At 43.6% G+C, this 25,816-nt stretch overlaps 1 protein-coding gene across 2 annotated transcripts in view; it reads right to left on the reverse strand.

Annotated features, from left to right (window-relative positions):
• Positions 1–25,816, reverse strand: part of AOAH (acyloxyacyl hydrolase) — a 164,483-nt gene that overhangs the window by 68,398 nt on the left and 70,269 nt on the right. For both annotated transcript variants that reach the window (XM_041727348.1, XM_041727347.1), the window contains 5 exons: positions 20,576–20,636; positions 19,398–19,468; positions 18,486–18,534; positions 17,198–17,246; positions 15,265–15,359 (listed from right to left, as the gene is read on the reverse strand). In XM_041727348.1, coding sequence (XP_041583282.1) covers positions 15,265–15,359; positions 17,198–17,246; positions 18,486–18,534; positions 19,398–19,468; positions 20,576–20,636 — 325 coding nt within the window. The remainder of the gene's footprint in view (positions 1–15,264; positions 15,360–17,197; positions 17,247–18,485; positions 18,535–19,397; positions 19,469–20,575; positions 20,637–25,816) is intronic.

The raw sequence follows: 25,816 nt of genomic DNA on the forward strand, positions 1-25,816 counted from the left end.
AAGCCTCGACATACTTGTTCTACCTTAGTAAATTTGGGAGATAAAAATGAGAAGTAATGGCCTTTAATAGCAAAGGTTTTATAGACCCTAGCAAAAAGAGAATGTTTAAGTCATATCACATTACACACTGAAAGCCTTATTCACGCAACATTATACCCAAGATATTTCAGGCATTTAAGGCAGGAAAGATGCAAATTAAGATCTCCCTCATCAACTCCTGCTTACTCCTCTTGAGCATTTATGTTCTCAGGAAACTCGTCTTAAATGTACCTTAAATGTACATATGTGGAAAGACTTAATATTTACCAAGAAAAATTTCCTCAGTTTGTAAAAAGCATCAGAAACCCAGTGAGCACTTAGCCAGCTACTGCATTGCTTCAGATAGTCTTCTGATTTTACAATGATATAAAATGTTTTTATGTCATAATTGGCATGTATATACTATTTTCGTGTAATATTTTAACATTATTCTGTGTGTGTGTGTGCCTTTCCATGCATTGAGAAAGGACATTGGCTCTCATTTTTTAACGCATATTCAGCAAACACAATACTTTGGATTTGGGTGTATTTTAAGCCCTAACTTCAACAAGCAACTTATATTTGGGTCTCTTAAAACCATCTTAAAGGAAAGAAAGATAGTAATGGCATCAATCACATATTCATCTGGTTGGTTCCCCTCCAATGATAAAGGGAATATTCTTGGTGCTTTTATTTCACTGTTTCCATTTGAGCCTTCCCTATCCAGCAAGGCTATGGACAATGTGCACGGTGTATTCCCTTTTTCAATACTGTTAAATGGGTTAGATCTAAGTTGTTTATTTTCAAATAATATAAAGTCACTTAGAAGACTCTGCAGCTAACCTCCTTTGGAAAAAAGACACGAAAAATATCCTCTTCAGTTAAATTAAGTATTTTAAAGTTTATTTCCCAGGAACTAAACTCTCAAAGTAGACGGGGTTTGTTGTTTTACTCAAAGAAGAAAACAGGTCTGAGGTCGTCAGTCTTTGGATGATGGAGCAAGAATCTCAAGGCCTGGAAATCAAGAGACTGCTTAATCCGTTTAGCTTTGGGACCCGGAGTCTAGGAGCGGGGCCGGTCAGCCACTACTTCACCTGTCCTGCAGGTGGCGGGGATGAGGCCGTCCTCCTGTGTTCAGCCTTGCAATCCCAAAGGCGGGCTATCCTACTTCCCCGCCTTCTGCTTGCATCTCAATCTCATCACCTCCACCTCTCCTCCTCCTCTTAACACTGTCACTACCTTAGTGCCTTTCCTTATAGGAATACCAAGTCATGAAACTTTAGGGGCCTTCCTTGACCCTGACAGATTTTCTGGCTCTGGTCTCATTCCTTTAGGCTTTGATGTGTGAATAGATTCTATAAGTGAATGTATATCCATTGGTGATCCTTGCCTGTGCTATATTTCCCAGATAACTTTGGCATTTTAGGCCAGAGTAGGGGCGGGAACTAATAATGAAGTCTCCTCACGTGCCAGGCACTGAGACGGGAAACTTATACACACTGTTTAGCTTCATCACACATCTCTGTGAGGCAGGGATTAGTCTTCTTCCTTCCTTCTTCTCTCCTTTCTACAAACACTTTTTGAGCAACTACCATGTATCAGATGCTGGACACTGCCTCTCAAAAAAGGAGTGAGTACCCAGGGCTCAGAAGAATAGCAGTAAATTGAATGAGCACACCCCGACCTACTTGGAGGTATTGAAAAAGCCCCTTTTCTGGTGGCATCTCCTGCCACTGGTTCTGGGCCACAGAGGAGTCTGTATTTTCGGGGCAGAAACTGGCCAGTGTGTGACCCAGGAAAAACTATGGCAAACAGAACTCAGAGGGAGTTGAGCGACTTGCCAAGGTCACAGAGCTGGTAGTAGGGGGCTGGGATTTGAACCCAGTTCTGGTGGGACTAGGAAGAGAGAGAGGCTCGGAGCAGGCTGGAGTCCTAACAAAGCAGGCGTTCAGTAACCCACTTGTATCTGCTCTTTGCTTTTCCCCTAAGCTGCTAAATCTCATGGAATCACACACTTGGCTAAACTGGGCTTGCTAGTTGTTGAAAATGAGGCTTCCTGGGTGTCTACTGAGCAGATGGTCTCTGGGATACTGCTTTGGGTAAAAAGTTCAGAAATCTATAGATAACCTGTGAGTGGTCACCATCTTTTCCTCTTTGTTTCTCTCATATGGAAGCCACGCATAACTTAAGAAGAGTACAGAATGAATGTTGTGGGCACGCATGCTGCAATGATATGTGACCCTATGCAGACACCTACATACACACCCCACTCACGTACTCCCGGGGCCTGTTCTGTCCTCAAAGCTGCCAGGGGAAGGCATCCTCAGAGAACAACACACACTGCGGATCTGGAGGTTTATCTCCCGGTGCGGCCTGGCAGATGAAGCTCTGGGAGAGCGGGGAAAGTGTGTCTCATCTGGTTTCTGCCTCTGCAATCTCAGACTTAACTCTGTCAGGCAGCATCACTCACATGAGCTTTGACATAGACAGCTTCAAGAATGTACTTTACCTCCAAGTCTGACTCATAAACTTTAGAATTCCATATGCAGTGAAATAAGTCTCCTACTGAGGTCCCGGTGGCCCTGTGAAGTCATTAAACATACAGAGAAAGAGAGAGAGGGACAGAGAGTCAGAGACAGAGACAGAGAGAAAGAGACAGACAGAATGACAGAAACACATCAAACGCCAGCCCATGCCAGGCGCTCTGTTCACCACTGTACTAGGCCACCACAAGTTCCTCCTTGGGGGAGCTCATAGTCTAGGAAATAAAGACTTCCAAGCTTGATGACTTGCTTTAACTCTTCTGTATTTCAGTTTCTTTGCCTGTGCAATGGACTAATAATAATGCCGATCTCATCAGGTGGTTGAGAGGATTGGAAAGGACAATCCATGCAGAAAGTTCAGAATTGCCAGTGTTCCATGAGAGTTAGCAGTTGGCAGTATTGACAGGGAAGTCCGGAGTGCTAGAAAGGATACCTGTCCCACGTGTGGGGGTCAGGGAAGGAATCTTGAAAGAAACCTTCTCCCATGTGAATTCTATGAGGTTACTAAGAGGGAGCCAGGCAAAGAGGGGCAGGGGGGAAAGAGTTTAAGTATTGGCAATACCATAGGCCAAATTCCAAGGCCAAATTCATCATATTCTGTATGGGGAAGACCAACAAAATCTCCCTCAAACAAACCCAAACAGCCAGCATGCCAGTCATCTACTGCTCTAGCTGTTGTTAGGACCGGTAACAATAACTGCTCAGCTCCCGGGATGAGGCCTATTGGAGGCACATTTAGACTTCAGTTAGAGCTAAATAAATGATTTTCAGAGAAAAGGTATAGCATTTCATCTTTAACCCTGTGCCAGTCCAAAACTTGATGGGGGTAGTGAAGAAATAGTCAAATAAAGATTTCTAGAAAAATGTGACCAGTAAATATAAAAAGGACAGAATGGCAGGCAACAATCTTTCATCATTTTCCCTGAATATAGTTCTTTTTATTTATCTATTTTTTCACCGTGTCAGCTCCTCTTAGTCTCTTCTTCTTTCTCCTTTTATTTATTATTTAAGCTCTAACCCCATGATTTATTTATTCAATGAATGAGTCGAGGGATGCATTTATCTAACTGCCCCATTCCAAATGAAAATGCATCGTGCAGTTGGATTTCTTCCACAGAATTCAATTCCTTCCATCACTGCTTCCAGAGTGATTGAAGAACTGTATCCAAATTCATAAAACTGAGAAAACAAGAGTTTAAAGTGTCCCACTGTTATGTTGAAATAATCACAATTCAATTCTCTCGTGGAGCCAGTTTAACAAATTCTTTCACAAACAGAAAAAATAACTCTTCTAAGGGCCAGGAACAGGCAACGAGGCACGCCTATCATGTTACAAAAGTGCCCTTTCATTTGATTTTGTAAAGGTTTGGTCATTGCCGAGGCAGCCAGGCTGCCATTTGTCTGGGATGGGGTAGTTCTCCTTTTTTTGAGAGCTAACATCCGGCATTAGACTCTGGGAGCCCAAAGTCCATTACCAAGGTATAGAAGTGAGAACACAGGGAGCCATCACAGGGGCTCCTCGTGACCAGGCCAGAACTGGTCTGTCACCCCCCATATCTCACCCATAAAAAATGATCTCGTTTTCTTCCTTTTCCCTCTTTCACCTTCCACCAAGAAACTGTCACAAACCTCGCTGCTTCTAGCCTTCCAAGTGGCCCATTTGTGGCCTGGGGTTACCCTACAGCCTCTGGCCAGCCTCTAATTTCAGCCTCTACCTTCTCACTCTCTCCCTACCATCATTAGCAGTATTTTCCAGAATTTTGTGGAGGAGCTTCTTGAAGATATGGATCCTGTTTGGGTAGATTTGTGGTGGAGTCTTAGATTCCTAATTTTAATAAGTGCCCGGAATGGCTGTGGCGATGGGCCAGGTTTAGGAAATGCTGCACTAGAAGCTACTGAGCTATTCAGTATCCTCCTCCACGTGGCACCACCCACTGCCCCAACCTCTTCTCGCACCCCACGCAGCTACCTGTATGCCAGTCTGACCTCCAGGCCTGTCACAGGCTCTTTTTCCTACTCCACTGTCTTCACTGATCAATTGCTGCTCACTGGTCAAGGGTTAGCTAAATCCTGACTCCTTGACTGGCCCACCTCCCTCTGTAAGGGGCTCTCCCCTGGCTCCCATCACACCCCGCACGTGCTCAGCTCATTACATCTAACATGCTGGCACTGGGGCAGAACAGGCCAACTTTTTCTGCAAAGGGCAGATAGTAAATATTTTAGGCTTTGCAGGCGATTTGGTTTCTACGGCGACTTCTCAGTTCTGCCATCGTAGTAGAAGGGCAGCCGTTGATAATGTGTAAATGAATGGGCAAGCTGTGTTTCATGAAAACTTTCTTTCCAAAAAAAAAAAAAAAAAGCTGAGGGACCACATTAAGTTCAAGGGCCACAGTTTGCTGACTTCTGCTGTAGGGTCTGACAGATTCAGTTTCTATCTGGGATCCCTGTTTAACTGCAGTATCTTGGGTACGTTAGTTTGCTTCTCTAAGTCTTCATTGCTTCATCTATGCAATACCCATAATAATGGGGTCCTTTCAGTGTTAAATGAGATACTGCCTGGTGTTGGGTAAACACATGGTAATATTTACTTAACGTTATAGGTGTGAGTCTACTTGTCCATCTTCCCAAGTAGAGTTTAAGCTCCTTCAGGTTAGAGAGACTGCTTTTCACATCTAGGGCCCCACTTGTCTACCTGCGTCTCTTTCCTCTGCCTTTAATAGTAGAACTCCCATGGTGTTGGGCACATAGCTGCCCCACTCTTGTAGCCTGGTGTGGCCACATGACCAGGTGTGTGAGACAGTAATGTGTGCCACCTCTGTGTCAAATTCCTCCAGGGGATATATGTATCCTCACTTGGCCCTTTTTCTTTCCTACAGGTGGGAGGTGGCAAAAGCAGGGGTAGCCACCTTGGAACCAGAGGTGGAAGCCACATGTTGAGGATGGTCTGACTGTCTTGCCAGCCCTGGACTGCTTCTCTCTGGATTATTATATGAAAGAAAAACACATTCTATCTTAAGTCACTGAATTTTGGGATTCTTTGTTATAGCAGCTGAACCTATACTCTGCTTGACTAATAACTCATCTTTTAAGAAGGGCTCTCAACTATGTCACCAACATGAGAACCTGACCTCTTTGCTCCTTATTGATCTATTTTCCTTTGGGGTTTTTATCAATCAGTCTTTAAATTCTGGGCTCAGTGTTTCTGTCTTCCATCTCTGTCTGGAATCTTTGGAGCTTGTATTTCAGAATTCTCCCCTTGATTTTCCTCTAGGAATTACGGTTTAGCTTGCATTTCTGACCAGTCTGCCAGCCACCGCCTGGAGTAGAAAATCCCCGGGAAATCATTCTGAAGCCTGGCATTTGGCAAGGGTGGACTGGGTAATCTCTGTTCTTATTACCCCAAGGAGTGGCATGGAGGGAACTAGCCGAATGAGAGAATGAATGAATGGGGTACAGCAATCAATTCTAACCATCCCGAATTATCTCTAAACGCCAGAATTTTCCCCTTTCCACATCCCAACTGATTTGAGATTCTAAATGTTTTTCCTGTGATGAGTTAGTTCCCTGAGACCCATTTTATGGTTGAGGAACTTGAGAGAGAGCGAGGCAAAGTGATGAATATAATTAACTAGAGGGCAAGAGATTGCATCGAGTCTTAGCAGCACCCTGGCTCGCACAGGTGTTTATGGACTCAGGCTGCCGCTCTCTGAGGAAATCTCCATCTAATGTGCAGCGAGAGCAGGCATGTGGGCAGGCTAATTATAAATGCCTTTCAGAATATGGAGCTTAAAATAATTTCCTTTTGTGGTTTTTCATGACAGCGCGTGTTTGTCTTTTTAATTCTTGCAGAAGCTAGTGAGGGCTAAGACCACAAATGTTTTCAGAAGAATGAGCCTGCAAGAGCGGTCTAGTTTGCTGGCAGGTGAGAGATCCAGATGCTCACCTTGAGCAGGAAGAAAAGGGCATTGCATTGATCAGGCCTCAAGGCAACAGCCCGTCTGGCCCGTGCCCACGAACAGGGAATGGGAATCGAAGAACATTCTTTCTCTTGTGGCCTGATGGCTGCTGGAGAAAAGGGCTCACCAGGATGAACCCAACTCTCTTTTTCTGACCGGATAAATGAGAAGTAACTGGGATTGAGGCCTCTCTTCTCACTGCTTAGCATCCTTAATCTGCCGGCCTGCAAGACGTCTGAGGAGCAGAAAATGTAATTTTGTCCAATTTTACCGAACTACAGCCTCTCCTCGTCTTGAAAAACAATAGTAAAGTACCCTAACCCTTAAATATTTCTGGAGTCGACCTGAAGTTAGCCGAGGTAGGATTTTTGTATTTTATGTGCACCATGAAAATCAGCCTTTATGCTTAATGCTCGCTGTTAAATCCAGAGAGCGGGAAGCAGGGCAGGCCGGGGAGAGTCAGGATGAGAGCTTTGATACCACCCGTGCTGTCTGGGGGCTAATAAAGGGCAGCCAAACTTGATCTACACACTCATCTCAAAGAAAAGAATGAAGCATATGTGGGCTCCAAAGACTGGAGCCGCTTTGCTCTCGGGTGAATATGCATTTTCTGCAGCCAGATTAAGGATTCATTTTGTCCTTGACACAGTACGAAATTCCATCTGCGCCTACTTACCCTACAGACAACAGCCTGCCGGGGGTCGTGCTAAGATTTTATAATAGTACAGGCAACAGCCTTCACTAACAAAATAAACATTTGGGAAATTGTATTTCAGAATCTCTTCCCCCTCCTCTCTCCCCCAGCCCCAACCCGTCATGCAATTCTGGTTCAGTGAAATGCAGCATTTAATATTTTGGAAATAATTTTCGAACAGATGGGGAAGAGGCAGGAGGGCAGCATGTATTGCTGGCCTTGATGATCTCTCTGCCTCCCTTTCTCTCTCAACAAAACATCTCAAGCCGTGATTGTTTTTCCTTTGAAAGAGAGAAAAAAAAATGCATGGAAGCGTTTTCAAATTTGCTTGTTGCTTTTCTTTGCAATCAGAATTTCTAAGCTGAGATCTTTCCTGTGGCATGGGAAGCTCATTCTGAATCCGACTACCGCGGATGTCTTGGAGAGGAGCGAGGGTTGTTTAAGGAGGCAGGGGGCAAAAACCTCTCTCTGCCCCCAGCGGAATGAGGCTCAGAACCTTTGTTTCTGTGGAACCAGTAGGGTGATTCTTCACACTCTCTTTATTGAACTACAAATATCTTTCCAGATGAACACACTCCTAATCTAATTAGCGGTAAACAGGCCTCTGGGGTACCACACTGCTTAACAAGAGGATGGCAAGAAGGGGAGAGAAGAAGAGGCTGCGGCAGGAAAGACACCCAAGACTGTGGATTCCTTTTCCAGAGGCACAGTCCGACTGGGGTGATGTATTTGCAGGAGTGTTTTCTGCTTTATAGGGAGACAAAGGCCAAGAAATGTTGCGTAGCCTCATAAAGGGCAGAATGGCCTATTATGAAACAATGAATAATTGTTTTTCTACAGCACTCCCTGCTCTTTCCAGACGATATGACGTATTACTTGGTGCAGTAAGGGCAGGGCACCAAACACCTTGCGGCGTCCTGGAGGGTCTGGGTGGACCGCACCTATTCCCACCATCAGACCCCGGGTGAGGCCACACAGCCCGGTGTTTGCTACGGTTCCTTCCCCGAGGAACCAGAGTTTGTGGAGGGATGGCACGGTGTGGTCAGGAGCCAGTGGGTTCTCACTAGTTTCACAGTCAGTGCTACAGAATCTAAATTCAGAACCTTGTCACCCAGAGGGGGCAGAGAAAAGGTCCAGAGGCCTCATTTTGAAAGATGATTCCGGATTGTTCGCCCTCTGCTGGTCATTTTGGAAAGGCTTCCTCAAGGCAGTTGGGAAGGGAAGGATTTGGCATTTGGTCAACAGCAGCCTTTGGGGGCATTTCGGGGTGAGACAGGTCTCAGGGTAAAAGGACATAAAGGGATGAGGTGCTCATGGGCCAAGTCCATGCAGACAACCAACCAGGAGTCCCATGCCACCGACTGCCTCTGGGCTCCAAGCCCCCTCCTCCAGTCTCTGCTCTGCAGAAGGGGCTTGGACTCTGCAAACTACACCTCCCAGGCTCGTCTGTGCCCCCAGCCAAGGGGAGGTGCAGGTGGGACAGGATCATGTGGGGGGAGGAGAGGAACTATTTTCTGGTTTCCAGCTGAGGTGAGCAGCCTCCTGCCTCCTTTGCTACTTGCGGCTCAACTCCAGTGTCCCAGTAGCGGCTGGTCCCATGTGCCCTTGGCAGTCAGTATAGGCTCTGCCGAGGTTCAAGCATCCGCCACACCCCTTGCTCTAGCCTCTGCTAAAACCTCATCTTCCTTTTTGTTCCCTAGCCCTGGCATCAGCAATGATTAATCTCTTCAGAAATTCCCTTTTGGTTCTAATGTCTATGTAATCAGTTGCTTGGAGCCAGTGTAGCCAATCTCCTGTATTAAATCCCCTCTGCTGAAATGCTTTTATTTTCCTGATTGGTCCCTGCTAAATGTTGACTCTGACACTGACTAGAAACCCAGTTTAAAAGTTGTTCCACCTGCTGAATTAGCCGAAAGGTTGGGGGTTCTCTTCCTTTGTGGTGACATTACTAAAAGGCTCTCAAATAGTAGAACCCATGGGAAGAGGGAGGACTGAGGACAGAGTGAGCGTTCTCAGCAGACACCCTCTTGGGGGAACCTCACATATCCCAATATGTTCTGGAAATCTTGGGTTGAGAGGCTAGTCCACTCTATGCTGATGGCTTCCCATTTTGTCCTAAAACATTCTATTTTAGAGTACCTCTTTCTGGAATTTCTAGATGTAAACAATTTTGGAAACTAAACCGTGGTACTCCCCAACTGCATCTTTCTTCTGTACACTCTCAAAATTTGGACATTAGAGGCCACAGGAAAACTCTGTAACTGTGGTTCTCAAAATAGGGTCTGGGGACCCCTGGGGATCTTTGAGACCCTCACAGAGAGTTTTTATGAGATCACGATTTTCATCATAAAATTAAACTTGATTTGCCTTTTTCATTTGCATTTTTATTTCACTCATGAGGGTTCAATGTAGTTTTCAACAGGCTACATACATGTGTATGAAAACAGATTGAAGAGGGAAGCAGGTATGGGGAGTCAGCTGTTTTGGGCCAGATACCAAAGAGATTCACAACAATGGAAAAGAAAACTACTCTTCCAACTTGTTTTTTTGTTTATTTGTTTTGGAAAATAAGGTTATATATCAAAAAATGTTATTTATATTGATGTGTTTCTTATTGTTATTGTCAAATGTATTAATGAAAAATTAATTCATGGCTGAGGCTTCCGACCTCAGGTGGTGGCAGGTGGAGGGAGAAGAGGTATAATCAGATGTGATTCTCCTGGCCTGGCAGAGGTCCAAGGCTGGCTCTCTCAGGGGCTCTGAGAGGCCCTGCTGGGAACATGTGAGTAACCTCACAGGTGTGGTCATTGGATTCTCTTCACCTCCCTCTAGCCTTTCAGTTTTCATGCTCCAGCCCCTGGGCATCTGGTTACCCTCCATGCTGAAGTCATCTCCGGCCAATCTTCTTCAGGACTTTTAATGATCCAGGCTGGATCTCCCTTCCTGGGGGTCCACATCCTTGCCCCCTGGACACACACTCCTATCCTGCTGCCTCAGTCACCACCCTTACATTATTCATTAGAGTGTTGGACACCAGCCGCTGTGACCCCAGTCTCCGGAGACACCTCTCCAAGTCTGTTAGTGATCATCTCCTCTGAGGGGGAAGCATGTCCACCCTTCCCCCACGGGGAGAGCTGAGCCCCACTGCCATGCTGACACCAGCCATTCCCTGTCTCAACTCTTAGACCTTTGAGGTGGGCCTTAGGCTATAGGTTGCAGAAATGATTTTCACTCCCTTTTGTGCATGTCCTGCTAAAGTCCTTCTAATATTTGATTGTAGAAGGCGGGAATAGTTGGCCCACATTGTCCTGGGGCCTCAGCCAAAACTTAAGTAGAAATAAATAGTCTGTTTTTAAGTGTCCTATTGTAAAATCATCCTGAATTCCTTTTTTTTTTTTTCATCCTGAATTCCTGATGAGATTGCTATCATTGTTTATATTCTTTAGACGAGGAAATTAAGCTTTGAGAGATTCAGGAAGTGGCTAAGCTAGGATTTGAACCTAGGTCTGCTTCAAAGTCCAAGATTATTTTACAGAGAGATAATTTAGGGACTGGAAACTCCCCTCTGGGCACTGCTCTCGACTCAAGGTGTCAGTTTCATACATGGCTCTCATGCTACCCATTGGGTGGCCACACATCCCAGTTTGTCTGGCCAGTCTAGGTTAATGCCTATTATTCTCACGTATTATCAGTTTCCTCAGGTTGGACAATGAATTATAAGTTTACCATAACTATTGAGGATTGGGGGTATGGTGCAGAAGAACCAGAGGAACCAGAAGTTTCTTAGGGAGACAGATTCTTCCAGTAGAGTCTCCAAAAGCTGGCTTAGACCCTGCAGGGAAGATCTGCATTAGGGGGGTGAAGTTGGTGAGGTAGCTTCTCCAGATGCAGAGATGCCCTAACAACTCTGGGTTAAGCCCAACTGGGAGAGACATTCGGCTCGGGGAGGGTGGTCTCTTCAGGATCTGGCTGTAAGTCCACAGGGTGGGAAGGGTATGAGAAAAATACTTGTCCACTGTTAATTCTAGATATCGTCTATATTTGTCCATTTCTTTTCTTCCCCACTGTACCCTTCTAGTTTAGGGCACTTTAACTAGAAGATAAACTCCTAGCTGGTCTACTTTTCTGTTTTTCCTCCCGATCCAATCCATTCTGTCATTGAAATCAGGGTGATTTTTCTAAAATTCAAATATGACTGCTGCTGTTTCTCATTTTAAAACCACTTGGTGGCTTCCTGTTGCCTTCAGGATAAACTCTGAATTCCTTAATGTGGCTTCAAGGGCCCTTGAGATCTGGCTCCCAAGCACCTTTCTAGACTCTTCTCACACCTTCTACACTTCCTGCTCTATGCACATCAGTTCAGCCACAGTAGACTTCTCAGAATGCCAAATCCTCTCACTGTGAGCCTTGGTGTGTGCTCTTTCTGCTGCTAGGAGCTTCTTCCAGCTAGGACCAGACTGCCTGAACTCCCTCTTTTCTTGAGTTTGGGGAGTGCATATGCATCACAACAGCTCTGGAATTTGCTTGTCTGCATTTTCCCCCAAGGCCTGAAGCCCTCTGAAGACCTGGTTCTTTCTATCCCCTTTACGTCTGTGTCATTAGCTCCTATCAGAGAGCTTGGCACACAGTAGGTTCCAGGTTAGTATTTGGTGATATTTTGTTTACTTGCCACAAGCATTTAAAGGCCAAAAAATCAAAATATGAGACATCAGAGCTCAACATATTTTTTGGATGTCTGCTAGGCATTGTATTCATACATAGGCTAACTCCCTGTGCAAATGAAGAGATTCTATAGATAATAAGTTTGAAAAATGATGTTTTTTTTTTAAAGAAGTGTGATCCATAGTAGCCCAGAAATGAATCAGCTTAATATCCAGTTGTGGGCAGATGGTTTAGTAGATTATGGCTTGTATACTGAAAAGGATACTATAGAATACTGACAAATATAATGAATATAAAGACTAAGTAGTAACATGGAAAAATGACTATAATTAGTGCCAACTGAAAAAAAGGAGAAATGCCAACTGCATACTTGCTACTCTCATGATTACATAATGTGTGTGTGTGTGTGTGTGTGTGTGTGTGTGTGTGTTGTGCGTACGCATAGAGAGATGGAGTTCTGGAAAAGAGTGGAAAAATATTGAGAAAAGTTCAAGATGGTGGGGATTTTTTTTAACCTCTAAAAAATTAGTTCTAGTATTGACTTCATATCTTCTTTTCTAATAAGAATAATAAGAATAATATTAAAGGAATATTTTAAAACTAATCTGATACTCCAAAATTTAAAAATGATTCTCCCTGGGTGGTAGGATTAAGGAGAATTTTAATGATTTCTTAATAATTTCTATATTTGCTTATTTTTCCCCATTGAGTATTGAACACCTATAATTAGATAAAAACAATATTGCAAATATTTACTTTCTTCCCTCTCTCACTTTGGGCAGATATACCTGCTTCTCCGTTGATCTTGGGCATGGTCATGTGACTTGCTTTGGCCATTGCATTGATGGTGGACATGATGCAGCAAATGTATTTGTGTGGGAGAGCTTGTCCTCTTGCACTTCTGCCATTACCATGAAAAGAGTACTTTCTGGATAGATTGCCCAACCAAGAAAAATGAGAGACACATGGAACAGACCTAGATCCAAACTTTAGCTTGGAGCCAAGACTAATGGAGTCCAGCCTAGAATAGCCAACCCTAGACAACCCAGAGATGTGTGAGTGACAAGAAATGAAGATTGCTTTAAGTCTTTGAGACTTGGGGTGGTTTGTACAGCCTTATTTTGAGAATAACTTGGTGATAAATGTCCATTTTCAGTGCTAACTTTCTAAGCAAAATATTTCTCTTTTATTCTTGTCTCATCTAACATCTTATAAAGGGCAGAACACAGAAGTAGCCCTGGCTTGGAGTGACTGGATTAATTTTGAGCTTGGAGAAGTATGTTAACCTGGGGAGACCTTTTAAGGACATTAGAACACCAAAGTCTTGAAATTGGTGACAAAATGACACTAAAGCTGTACTTGTCCCTACTACCATTAACAGCATTATTAAAATGACATTTTGGTGAGATTCATGAATCCCAATGACCATTATGACCAATTTGGGTTCCACATCCGCTCTATGTTCTTGCCATTCTCGTGGTCATTTCTCAGGACTACTTATTTACTGCCAAAAAGTGACAGGGTGGTGGGATGGGAAATACAGGTTTCCTTGGCTATTTAAAAGCAGTGTTCTGAAAGTTCGCGTCAGGCCACTTGGCTTTCCTGACAGACCTACATTAGTATGGTAATAGCTTTTTTCATAAAAGTGAAAATCTTCTTTAGATTTCTTTTGGTTGGCAAAAAAACGGGACTTATATAGGTCTTCTGTAAAAATGAAGTGTCATGAAACAAACTTTCAGAAAGCAGGGGATATCTGTAACCCAAAGCCAAACCAACAAATGCTGAGCTGTAGTATTTCACTTAATTTGTTGGAAATAGCATATTAGAAATGTTACAACTCAAATCCCAATTGTTAGGACTCTAGGATGGGGCCAGCTGCTGAGCTGGCTTCTTGGTGGACCTTTGTCTTCCCCAAAGATTTAGCACACTGCAGAGGGAGCTGCTGGCTCTGGTGAGAGTTTGTGAGAGGCCATTGTCTCTGGGAGAACCCCAAAGTGAGAGGCACCCTTCACCTCAACCTCCAGAGACCCCCTTCACCTCAACCTCCAGAGACCCCCAGTGTGGGATAAGAAGGACAAGCACAAGGACATGGACCAGCCTGGTTACCTGTCACCACTGCATTGCGTATAAGAACAAACAGTATCTTGGCAGAGCATTTTTGACATACAATCCTCAAAACCCTGTAGAGGCCACTCCACTATTTTCTAAAAGTTAGCATTGAGAGGTAAGCCTGATGCTGAAAGGATTTTTCCTCCTAGTATGTACCCTGTTTTTTGCTGTTGTTGGGCAGAATGATTGCAAGATTTTTCTTTAAATTTAGAATTCAAAAAAAAAAAAAAGCAAGAAATGGTCGAGAGAGTCTATTTGACACTTTGGCTTGATGGATGCTCAGGGTGGGTTTGGGAAGGAAGACTAGGATTCCCTCAACTCAAGAAAGTTATCTTTTTTTTTTTTTTTAAGAAAGTTATCTTTTATTGTTTATTTGGTCACCACTACTTCTCTGCCTGATGTGTTCTCTGCTCTGGGTTTCCTATTTAATCTCCAGAACCCCCCACTTGTGCAGCTTATCTGAGTTCCAGAATTTCCCCAGCTGGCAGACTGCTTGCTCATCTTATTTTTTGCATTGTCCAACTTGCTCGTCAGTGTTGCTACTGGATTTTTCACATCGGGTGATTATGGTTCTTTCTCCCAAAAGCAGTCTTTCTTGATCTCAGATTGCTCCTTTTTTTGTGAGTATGATCTCCTGAAGACTATTGTTGAGAATCTGAATTTAATAGATTACAAAATACCACTCTGTCTCCTACAGCATGCTTTTTTTTTTCAAAAGGGCATTCTTCTTTTGAGAGTAGGAGCCTGTTATTTATATGTCCAGATGTCTCCCTGCTTGCTCATCTTTACAAAGGGAGGTCTATGTCTGCTCAGTTTTGGGACATGGGACAGGTTCAGACGAAGTGTTTAGGTTTATGTTTGATTTCTTTAGTCTGAGAAGAAGGGGTCAAGGAAGAATATATAATACCTGTAGTTTGATTTCTCTGGATCAGAGTTTCAGGATTCTCAGAGGGGGAGAAAGGAACTGTGCCCAGGTTGGCCTTATGACAAGGGCTTCCCTGCTGCACCCAAGTCTCCTTTCCACCCGGCAGGGGCACCCTCCTCCCTTCTCTAATGGACAGGATTGTTCCTGTTATGAGCTTGTTGTGACAATGACCTCACATTTCTTATATTGTTTGAAATGAACTGAGCTGAAATGGCTGTGGATGTGCCTTTTATAGCAGATTTTGCTGAGGAGGGAAATTTGCACCTGTTTGGAGTTGGCATCACATTTAGAGAGAGCAAGGGGGGAACAGACGCAAAGGCCAGCACATCCGAGATGATTACTGCCCAAATTACTTACCAAAGACATCTGTGAAGCTGTGAGCCATTCGGGAGAGATGTGAAAATGAGCCCCAGCTGAGTCTCCCAGCAAAATGATTCCCCTGGGCTGTGAACCTGGGTGGCACAATTTATTTGCATTATTTATGCACTCAAGTAGTTTGGGGCCTCCAGATTGGGTGGTTAGGAGAGCAGATACCCTGGTGTGTATTCCACGCACAGAGCATCATAACAGTGATGCATTGCCACTCTTCAAGTGTTGGGGAGTGAGGGAGATCGCATTTAGGAGCTGAATGAGATTTCTAGGCCATCAGAACTGCTAGCTAAGCCGTATAGACGCAGGTGTGTTTCCTCGCTCAGCATAAAACAAACTGCTATGCAACATCATGAGTGAATGATGGATGAATAAATGAATCAAAACTTTATCTGAACTGAGAAATATGCCCTAAATTTTGGTTTTGGAAATCACTTTCTTGAATTCTTTTGTAATTCACTTTAAGAATTAATGATCTCATGGAACAATTTTGACTTTTCGAAGATGTTATGGTCTTTTAAAGCCCTTAATCCATATACACAAAAGCACTGGATGGACAGTTCTGGCTGATTAACAGGAGATGAACATATAAAAGTCTCTGTGCAGCCCTATTTGGAGGTTAGGAATCATTTAATCTGCCTCTGAGGCCCATCTACACAATTCATTCACTCATGGGTGATGCATGTACTTTTCTAAATCCCTTAAGATCCTGAAAGAAACACTCGATGCCTTCCAGAGTCACAGAGAAACGCCTCTTTCCCCTAGACCCAAATCCCCGAAACCATGCTAGAGGATAGTCTGGACTCATTTCAGTAGCTCCCTATCCTGGGCCTCTATGACAGTTAGCACTTGGCCACATACACGGGCACTGAGAAGGTCCAGGACATCTAGGAGAGATTGGGATGGGGGAGTCCAAGAGGCTTCCCATGGTGATCCCAGATCCTCGCACCAGGATCTTTCATTTGGTTTCAAGTTCACTTATTTATTTATCAGCCATTTGTTCGTTCATTCTTTTATTCATCCAACAAGCATTTCTAAACTACATAACTCTGCACTAGATCTGTGCATTTTCTACTCCCTCCCTACCCCTCTGAGAGTTTAAGGACAATTAGACTAGGTTGATTGAGGGCGAGGACTATATCACATCTGCCCAGGACTACTCAGAGCCATGTATAGCTCTTGGTTCATAATAGGAATAGGCATTCAGGAAATATCTGTCAAATGAATGGATGAATGAATGAATGATTGAAATGCTTTCCAGTGTTAGGGAAAAGCATTGCCTAAACGTAATGCTACCAGAGACCCTTTGGGCACAACCAGGTGCATATTTTCAGTAGTATGTGGGTGATTGTAGGTCTCTACTAACAGTACCGGTAGCTCAGATGTCTGTGGCATTTGGGCATTTAGAATATGGAGCTTTTGCTCAGCTATTTTTGGGAACCCCCAATGGCTATGACTTGGAGGTCTCCCTCAAGTCACCCAGATAGGAATCTTTAGCCCAGTTGTCACAAGGATACTGTCAGTATAGGCCTGGATGTCTGACCTTGTAGTGTTTTGAGAAGGACATGGAGAAGGATGCAACACGAGCACCTCTATTTGTTTTCTTATTTGGAGAAGCACTGGGTTTCCGTTACCCTGTGCTCTATCTTACCACCTTTTCTGGCATCATCCTTCAAATTTCCAATCCCCACATAAAGGAGTCAGTCAGACAAATTCAGTTTTGCTTTTTTTTTTTCCTAGATTCTGCCTCCATTTTCTAGAAGCTTTTTCATGACTTTCTCTGATTTTTCATGGAAATTGGTCAACTTTAAGCTGTAGCATCAGGCACTTCCTCACTCAGGTGGTCTGTTCACCTCAATCTGACTCAGACTAGAAAAAAGTGTTGCTATTGTGATAAGCATATTCATTCTACAATTCATACCTTCACAGAACTTCTTCTCATATGGAATTCCATCTTTTGGATCGACACCCTTTGAAAGAGAAATGATGAAATTAGTAATTTGTTTTTTAATGTATGAGACATATACGCTGAGGCCTTCCTTCCCTTATGGCTTTGAATGTACAAAGGCAAATCAGTGGATAAAATCTATTAAATGCTCTCAATTCAACATAGCAACACTGTGTAAGTGAGTTGGGCATTATGGAGTTGGGGCAGGAATAAGGCGAGATCCAGAACCCAAGGATGGTCCAGAGGTGCAGGGCAGTGTCTCGAGTGCTGGCAGGGTCACCATGAGGGGCTCTGTAGGCCCAGTGCATGACAGGGACGCAAGGTCAGAGTGTGCTCCTCAGTCTTTGAGCTGGAGCTCTGAGTGTCCTGACATCTCCACTTCCTAAGGATGGATGCTTCCAGAGCAGCAATTCTCAACAGGGCTAGTTTCCCCCCACACCTACTGCAAGGGACATTTGGCAAAGTCTAGAGACATTTTTGGTTGTGACAACAGGGGAAGGAGGAGCGACTGGCATCTAGTGGGTAGAGGTCAAGGATGCTGCTGCACATCCTACAATTTCCAAGGGACCTGAATTTCTAAGACTCCAGTAATTTGTTGGGATTTCTCCTATTGTTCTAATTGACTATTTACTTTCATACCTGATTTCGTACTTGTAATTTGGTACTCTTTTTCTTTAGGAAGACCCTCAAATCATATATGCTCAAGACCCCACAAAACATGGGTCTGCTTGTCATTGTTGTCCTCGGATAAGCGCTTGGTTGGGCTTCCTCCTTTCTTCCCTTTCCCTCCCTGGAAGCTGCAAATCTGCTATTCATGGAGGATTGGAGCAACAGCATTAAATGCCTCGAGATGTGGATAGTGTGGTTACTACAGGCAATTTCCACTCTGCCCAACTAGCTTTCTGGAATAGAAAGAAAATGGCTGCTACGAAGAGGTGGCGGTGAGAGGTTTCCTTCAACAGCTGTGTGGGTCGCTGTAAAACTTTGCCAGTGGCACTCTTAATTTAATTTCGCCTGACTCAACACAGAACAAAGGGGTTAGATGTGGGTGACTTAAAGAGGCTGTGACTGACAGACCCTCAACTCTCATTACATCCCTGACATCTGTCATGTGAGATTGGAGTCTATGCCCCTCTTCCACACTGCAGAAAAAGGTTGCTTTGATCTGTCACTGTCTTCTGCAGGTTTGAGTAAAGCAAATAGGCTTTTAAGGAAGGCAGAAAGTAAGAGAACGGGGCTAAATCTGAATTTAGTTGCTTACCCAAATGCCATTACAGTTTGAATCCTCATGTATATCCCAGTTGACTGGCCTAAGAAGAAAACATCAACATTGGTCTTTAGCATATACTTAGGGCCCCGTGAATGTTAGCTGAATGAATGAATGAATGAACGAGTGGTATATGAAGGGTCATTGATGGACAACAGGTTTTTCAGGGCAGAGCGCCACACATTGTTGTCAGTGGCACACAGAAGCCTCCACTTGGCCTCTGCCATTATCTCGGTTTTGGATATTTTCTGGGCACGTGGACCAAATCCAGTGGCCTCTATTCATGAGCGGTGTTGTGGCGCGGTGCTGACGGTGAGCAGAGTGAAGGAATCTGTAGGCCACTGCATTTAGGTAGGTGAAGCCATTGCAGTTACGCCTCTCAAATCCCAAACGTCTAGTAAATTGAATGCTGTGGCACTGCAGGCACAGCTAAGATGAAGATTGGCATATCCAGTTTTTGAAGTCTGAGATGTGGCTGTAGAGCATCAGCCGGGGACTGAAATGTGATATGTGGCCCAAGCACGGGAGCCCCATCCTCACCCTGGCGGGGAGGGGCTGCTGATGCTGGGCTCAGTCCTGTGCAGGAGGCCGGACACACACCCACCATAACCTGACTCGAGTGGTCCTCCTGCTAGACTGGAAGCTCCTCAAGAGGAGGCCCTACTTCCAGTCTATTAACAGCCCCACACGAGGCAGAGTGATTGGCAATTAGCAGGTGCTCTACAAGTGTGTCCTGGACAAAAATAATGGATGAATCTGTTCTTTCTTCACTGAGCTTTACTGCAGTTGGGACAGGGAGGTCCCTTCTCTTGGTAAGTACAAATCCCCTATGCTAGGGCTGGAATGAGGCCTCCTGGCTCCTTTTTAGAAGGTAGTTTTCCAAATCAACGACCAGCGGAGAAGTACCTTCTGCCCGGATATGCCATCTTGTTGCTGTCATTGCAGTCTCTTCCTCGCCAGTGGTAGCCCCTCAGTGTCTGGAATGGAAGAGCACATGCAAGAAGGGTTCATTTCCGCCTGTTGTTACCCATGGGGAAGGGCAGTCAGAGCTATCCGAGGGGTAGACATGTGCAATTCTTAATTCCCACACCATCTAGGAACACTAGACATTACTAAGAAAACTAACATTAATATGCTGCGACATGCTGTATGAGGTAACATGTAATGGAGTCCCGGCGCCCATGCCAGGTGGTAGTGTATGTGTGTGTGTACATATGCTGTTGGGTGTGTGCCTGCACGTGGGTGCACAGCAGTATCTGCACGTGAATGTGTAGGTATGTGGGCGTGTGTGCACTCACAGGTGTGCTCATGTGCACGCATGCTGTATATATACGCGTGCACATGCGTGCGTCTGTATATGTGTGTGTTCACGTGTGTGTGTACACTTTCACAAACAGCAGGAACATCCAACTCTGAATTTTATCAGTTATGAATTTATAATTGGTAATTACTTATTAATTATCAATCTCCATAGCCTTCAAAACAATTGGTTTATTTGGTCATATGATTAATCATTGTATTGGACAATTTAAAAATCTCTAGCAAAGCCGGCTAATTATGTGGACTTATCATACGATTGACTGGTCTTAATCCTTCATTTGAGAGAATCGAGTCATGATGATATCAAACAATGATTTTATTTCCCCCATTTCCAGGTGGAATATCTGAGATCCCACCAACTTTAGGGTGTTGCATCTGCTGCTTGCTTGTTTGGCTTTTGCAGCAAACATCCTGACTTCCTTAAATGTTCTAAATCAAACATGTGCATTCACATAAACACCACACACGCACTCTAAAAGTAGGTATAAAATTTTCCAAAATAATTCTCAACACCTTTCAAGATGACTGAAAATACCCAGCTGAGAATGGCTTCAGGAAACAAAAAACAGTCTTGGCTAAAGACCCACTCTGATGATTCATGTATTATTAAGATGCCAAAAAGTCCATAAAAAATCATGGGATGGTGTATTATCAAATTATTAATACACTCAAATGGAATTCAGTCTTGTCTTATTAAAGGAAAGATATTTGTAGAAAGCGATACAATAGTCAGCGAACATCTGGTTACTTTAAACAATACTTACTGGGAAAACACTGTATTTGTCTGAATCTACATCTTTGAATGGCACGGAATTTTTTATAGCTCTAGAAAAAAGAAAACAAAACAGCTGGTGAGCTAAGAAAAAAAGAAACTGTGTTTGTGAAAACAAACAGAGACATTTCAGATATGGCTATGCTGAGTATATGTGCTAGAAGTCCATTCTAAAAATAAAATTAAGCGCCTCCATGGTATGGAAGAGTGCCAGCCAAACTTTGCCAATCTCTGCTCTCCACCTAATTAGAACTATTTTCTCTCTGATATTAATTTGGCCCATATGGGGAAGTGAGACAATTGAATCAACATTTTGAAGAACATAGGATATTGATGTTGAGATGCCCAGAAAAGAAGGAGACTGCATTTTTGGTCCAATGAGCTCAGCACTACAGATTGAATTTGTGCCATTTTACACATTCTGTGATGGAAGGTTTTTTCTTAAAATCTACTCTTTTAAATCACTAACTCTAAGAATCTAGAGACCTGGCAATATTCAATCTCATTCATAAGCCTGGAAAACAAAGAATCTAATGTGATTGATGACCAAGCAAATTTATGCTAAAGCCACAGACCCCTTCCCGGGGGGAGGCTCTCCCTCTGTGTCCTCACTATCAAAGTCTTCCCAGCTTCTGCAAGGCAACCACTGCTTTCCCTCTAGGAAAATCTCTTATGGGTAGCATCATAGCACCATCATATGGCAGGGTGAGGCTATTTTCAGAGCCTAGAATGTAGAGTAACATGACCCTTTATGTGATTTATTAAATGGTCTTTTGAATCAAGAGCATTTCAGCAACTCTGAGTGCCCCAAGACAAATGGATTCAGCAAGAGCCAGCATGGAGCCTGACTCGTATCGTGGAACCTGTCTTACCAATTCTGAGATGGTGGACCCATCTTCTCTGGAGATGACCTCTCCTATGAGATGAGGTAGTTTCCCTGCATGGGAACTATTAGACAGCTGTTGTAGTTTTCTAGATGAGAAGAGAAGGAAACACACAGACACACACACACACACACGTGGTACAGACCCAAACAGTCATGTTTTCAGACTGAAAAAGCTGGTAGGTAAAATGTTACACTTAGCACACCAAAGTTATCCTGAGGATGGAAGTTTGAAGGAACAATGAGACATCTCTAGAACTGGAAAGCAAGTTCTTTAAATTAATGTACAAATGAAGCAGATGCATTAATGAACAGATGAAGCAAATCTGTAAGCAGATGAAGATCTGCTTATTTTGAAAGGCTCAGAGTAACCCAAACCCGATATTTTAGGCACAGGATGATACGTTGGTCATCCAAAGTAGCATAAACTGCAATTTATATAAACCCCATAATCCCTTATTCATAGTCTCCAATCCAAAGAGCTCTGAAAACGGAGCTGAATTGTTTTTTCAAACTTTGCAGAAAATTCATTTGATGGTAAAACTTGATCTGAACTGATACAAGTTAATTCATAAGCTTTACCCTATTTAGTGTGAATATTTATACAGTTCACTGCTGAAATGCAGATGCTTCTGATCAGAAGGTACCGAGAGTATTAGGTAGCCTATTAGGTTGCTTTTCTTAAAATTTGGAAAATTCTGAATTCCAAATCACATCTGGCTCCAAGTTTGTAGATGTATATTAGACATTGTAAATGTTTACTAACATGACTTCTGCAAAATTATATCTAAATCTATACTTCATGTATCCTTACAGCTGTCTGGTTATATGCTGAAATACACTCATTCATTCATTCATTCATGCATGCATGCATTCATTCCACAGGCATTTTTGGAATCCTTGCTGTGTGCCAGACACCATGTTAGATATTAAGAACGAATATAGGATCTATTTCCAGTGCTAGAGGAGCTTAATGATGGGTGGAGGCAAAAAACTCGATAGGCAACTACAGTGCTATGGAGAAAATGCTATAAAGGGTTGTGCACCAAAAGGGAAAACATTTCTAATGCTATACAGGGAACGAGGTGATCATAAATCAAAATTTAAAGGATGAGAAAGCATTTTCAAGGCATGTAATTGGGTGAAGATTGTTCTAGTATGAAGGAAAATTCACGAGAAGCCTCTTAACATAGCTCTGGGGTTTGAAATTAGACTCTCTAGGTTTGAATTCCAGGTGTGCTGTCTACTGGCTCTATAATCTTAGGGAGATTATTTCATCTTTTGTATCTCTGTTTCCTCATTTGTAAAATGGGGCCAATATTACTACTTGCTTCCTAGGGCTCTTGCAAAGTCCAGTGGGTTGTCCCAAGAGAAGCATAAAGATCTGTGCCAAGCATGTGGTAGACACCCACAAAAGACGAGCTCTTTTTACTATTTTGTTCCATGGTAACAGTTATTGCAAGGATGGTTTTTAGGGCTGGGCAAATAGGAGTCAGGTATCTGCTCCTATGATATTTTACTTCTGGAGGCATCCCAAACCCAAACCATGGATCCTCTTCAGACTTTTGAATTTCCAGGCACACAATGTTCTACTCAGTTATCTTATTGGCTGGGGCAGTTAATCACCTGCTCAGGGATGAAAATAAGATATATTTCCAATAGAGCCATTGCTCTATTACTGCCAGTTGTTGAGGTGGCAGGCTTGATCCAGTGAGCAATTGTAATTGCAGGTGAATGTTATTCGTTACATAATAGAATAGCTATTCAAGTTCAAACTCCCTAAAATTATTTCATGAAACTGGGGCATTACAACAAAAGAAAACTAGGGAGAAAAGTTTCCATGTGTAGCTCTCACTTTTGAGTCCCAGGCAGCACTCCAGGGCTGGGAATGGGTCTGTTTCATATGCATAGATGTATGTGTTAGATACATCTCTGTAAGATGCAATGAGAGCAGAGAAAACCAGGAAAGAATAACAACAGGGCTCACGTTGGTGGCAGGGACAGGGACCAACATGGTTGGAAGGAGTAGATCATGGGGAAGAAGAAACAAGCAAAAAAAAGGAAAGGGAAAGAATGATGAATTAAAGGTGACTAATGGGGCAGCTCTGGTGGCTCAGCGGTTGAGCGCTGCCTTCAGCCCAGGGCGTGATCCGGGGGTCCCTGGATCGAGTCCCACGTCAGGCTCCCTGCATGGAGCCTGCTTCTCCTTCTGCCTGTCTCTCTCTCTCTCTGTGTCTCTTATGAATAAATAAAATCTTTAAAAAAAATAAAGGTGACTAATATAGGATGGGATAGTCTGCATGCCTTCATGTGAAAGGATCCATATGTGGATTTATGCATATGGAAACTAAATAAAAAGAAGAGTGTATTAAGAGGCGACTCTCCTCACTTCCCATTGTTACAATAAAAAATGGTGCCAAGGCACTGTGAATTCTGACCAGAACAAAATAAAAAAAGAACAAAAAACTTGATTGCCCTATGGTAGTAGCATGGTATCCTACCCATTTTTTTTTCTAGTAAAATAGTGCCTTTTCTTTATTTATTCCCTTGTTTCTTCATTGAGTCCCTACTAATTGGAAACTATGTGTTAAGTACAAGGATAAAAGGGGACACCACTAAGAAATGGTGTCCCCATTCTCCAAGAGTGGTGGGTGGCATGTGAGCCTGATGGGGAGAAGCAGTAGAAGAACAGGGTGCAGGAGAAGGCACCAGTGAGCTCGGGGTGTGGGGGCGCTAGCCAAATGCCTGGTGGTGGGGAGCTACTGCCCACTGTGGGGACACTTTCACTGTATTTTGAAGGCATTAGACCAAACAGGATATGGCAGGAGAGGGACAGAACAGGAAAGGCATTCCTACTGGAAGGGATTTTATTGAAGGATTATGTAATAGGAGACACAAAGGTCTTGTCTCTACCACCTGGTGACTGTGCTTAGTGGGCCAGACACTCAATGTGCTAGAACCTACTTGCTCATCTAAAAGTGGGGCTAAGAGTCAAGGACCAGACAATTGAGTGGCTCTAAGCCTGACTTTTGCAACCAGGCTGCTGGGTTCAAATGTCAGATTTATCTATTACTAGCACCATGGCCTTGGGCAAAAAAAGACTTTATTACTTTAGAAAGGGGGCAAAATGCGATTTGCGTCGTAGGATGCATTGGCAAGAGTTCCTGATGCAGAGACCTTCCCAGATACCTTTTAGTTATTGTTATTATTACTGAGCCACAGGTTGTTTTGAAGAATTAATGAGGCCGCATTTAAATGTGCTTTGTAAATCACAAAGCACTGAATAAATTGTGATCGGGTGCAAATTATACTCAAAGCCCAATGATTTTTAGAAAGAAGAAAAACCACACTGCTTTTGCTTTCTCATAAAAGAAAAATTTCCCTTTTAAATAGAGCCAGGAAAATCCCTGGTCACAGATGCTCCTGAATTCAATTTTTCAAAGGTGGTTCAATTGAAGAGTTGTCACTTTGGGTCCTGCTGGCCCATGTTTGACATAGAAAATGCAATGATGCTTTCCGCAAGGAGGAGACAGGTGTCTCAATTCAGTAAAAGCTAGGCATGATGAAATGACTGGGGGCCTGGGGAGCTGCCTGTATCTCAGCCTTCCAGCATCTTCTTTCATGTGTCTTATTTCCCCTCTGCTCTCCATGTCCTGGTGCTCTCCGTGTCCAGCCCTATTCATGAAAAGTGGTGTTGATCCTGTTTCTGGGACCCAGGCCAGCACTTTGCACAGCCGACTTGCTGGAGTTCACGTGGGCAGATGAACCAGGAAAAGTTTTTAAACTCTTGGATCTCCAAGAGGCTTTGAAGGTAGGTCAGAATGTAGTCTCCTCCTCTCCTGAGAAGCTTTCCTAGCAGACAGGAGATGTTGAGTGGATTTAGCTCCCGTGAAACTCGTGAGACGAAGGACAGAGGAATGTGGGAAAAGTGCCTTTCTTTATGAGTTGAATTGTGTTCATAAAAAGTCATGTGGAAGTTCTAACCCCCAGGCCCTTTGAATGTGACCTTTTTTGGAAATAAGATCTTTGCAGATGTTATAAAGTTAGGATAAGGCCATTAGACTGGGCCCTGATCCAAGGTGAGTGGTGTTGTTATAAAAGGAAAAGACGGACACATAGGGAGGATGGCCACGCACGAGGCTGGAGGCAGAGATTGGAGTGTTGCACCTGCAAGCCAAGAGGCAAGGAAAGACTTCCCCTAGAGTGTCAGAGACCGCCTCAGAGAGAGCAAAGCCTTGGAAGAACCACCCCCCACACCCAGCACCTTGCTTTCAGACCTCCAGCCTCCAGAACTGGGAGAGGACACATTTCTGTTGTTCTAAGCCACCCAATTTGTAGATTTATCATTAC

This window comes from Vulpes lagopus, chromosome 13 (genome assembly GCF_018345385.1).
Source record: "Vulpes lagopus strain Blue_001 chromosome 13, ASM1834538v1, whole genome shotgun sequence".
NCBI lineage: Eukaryota > Metazoa > Chordata > Mammalia > Carnivora > Canidae > Vulpes > Vulpes lagopus.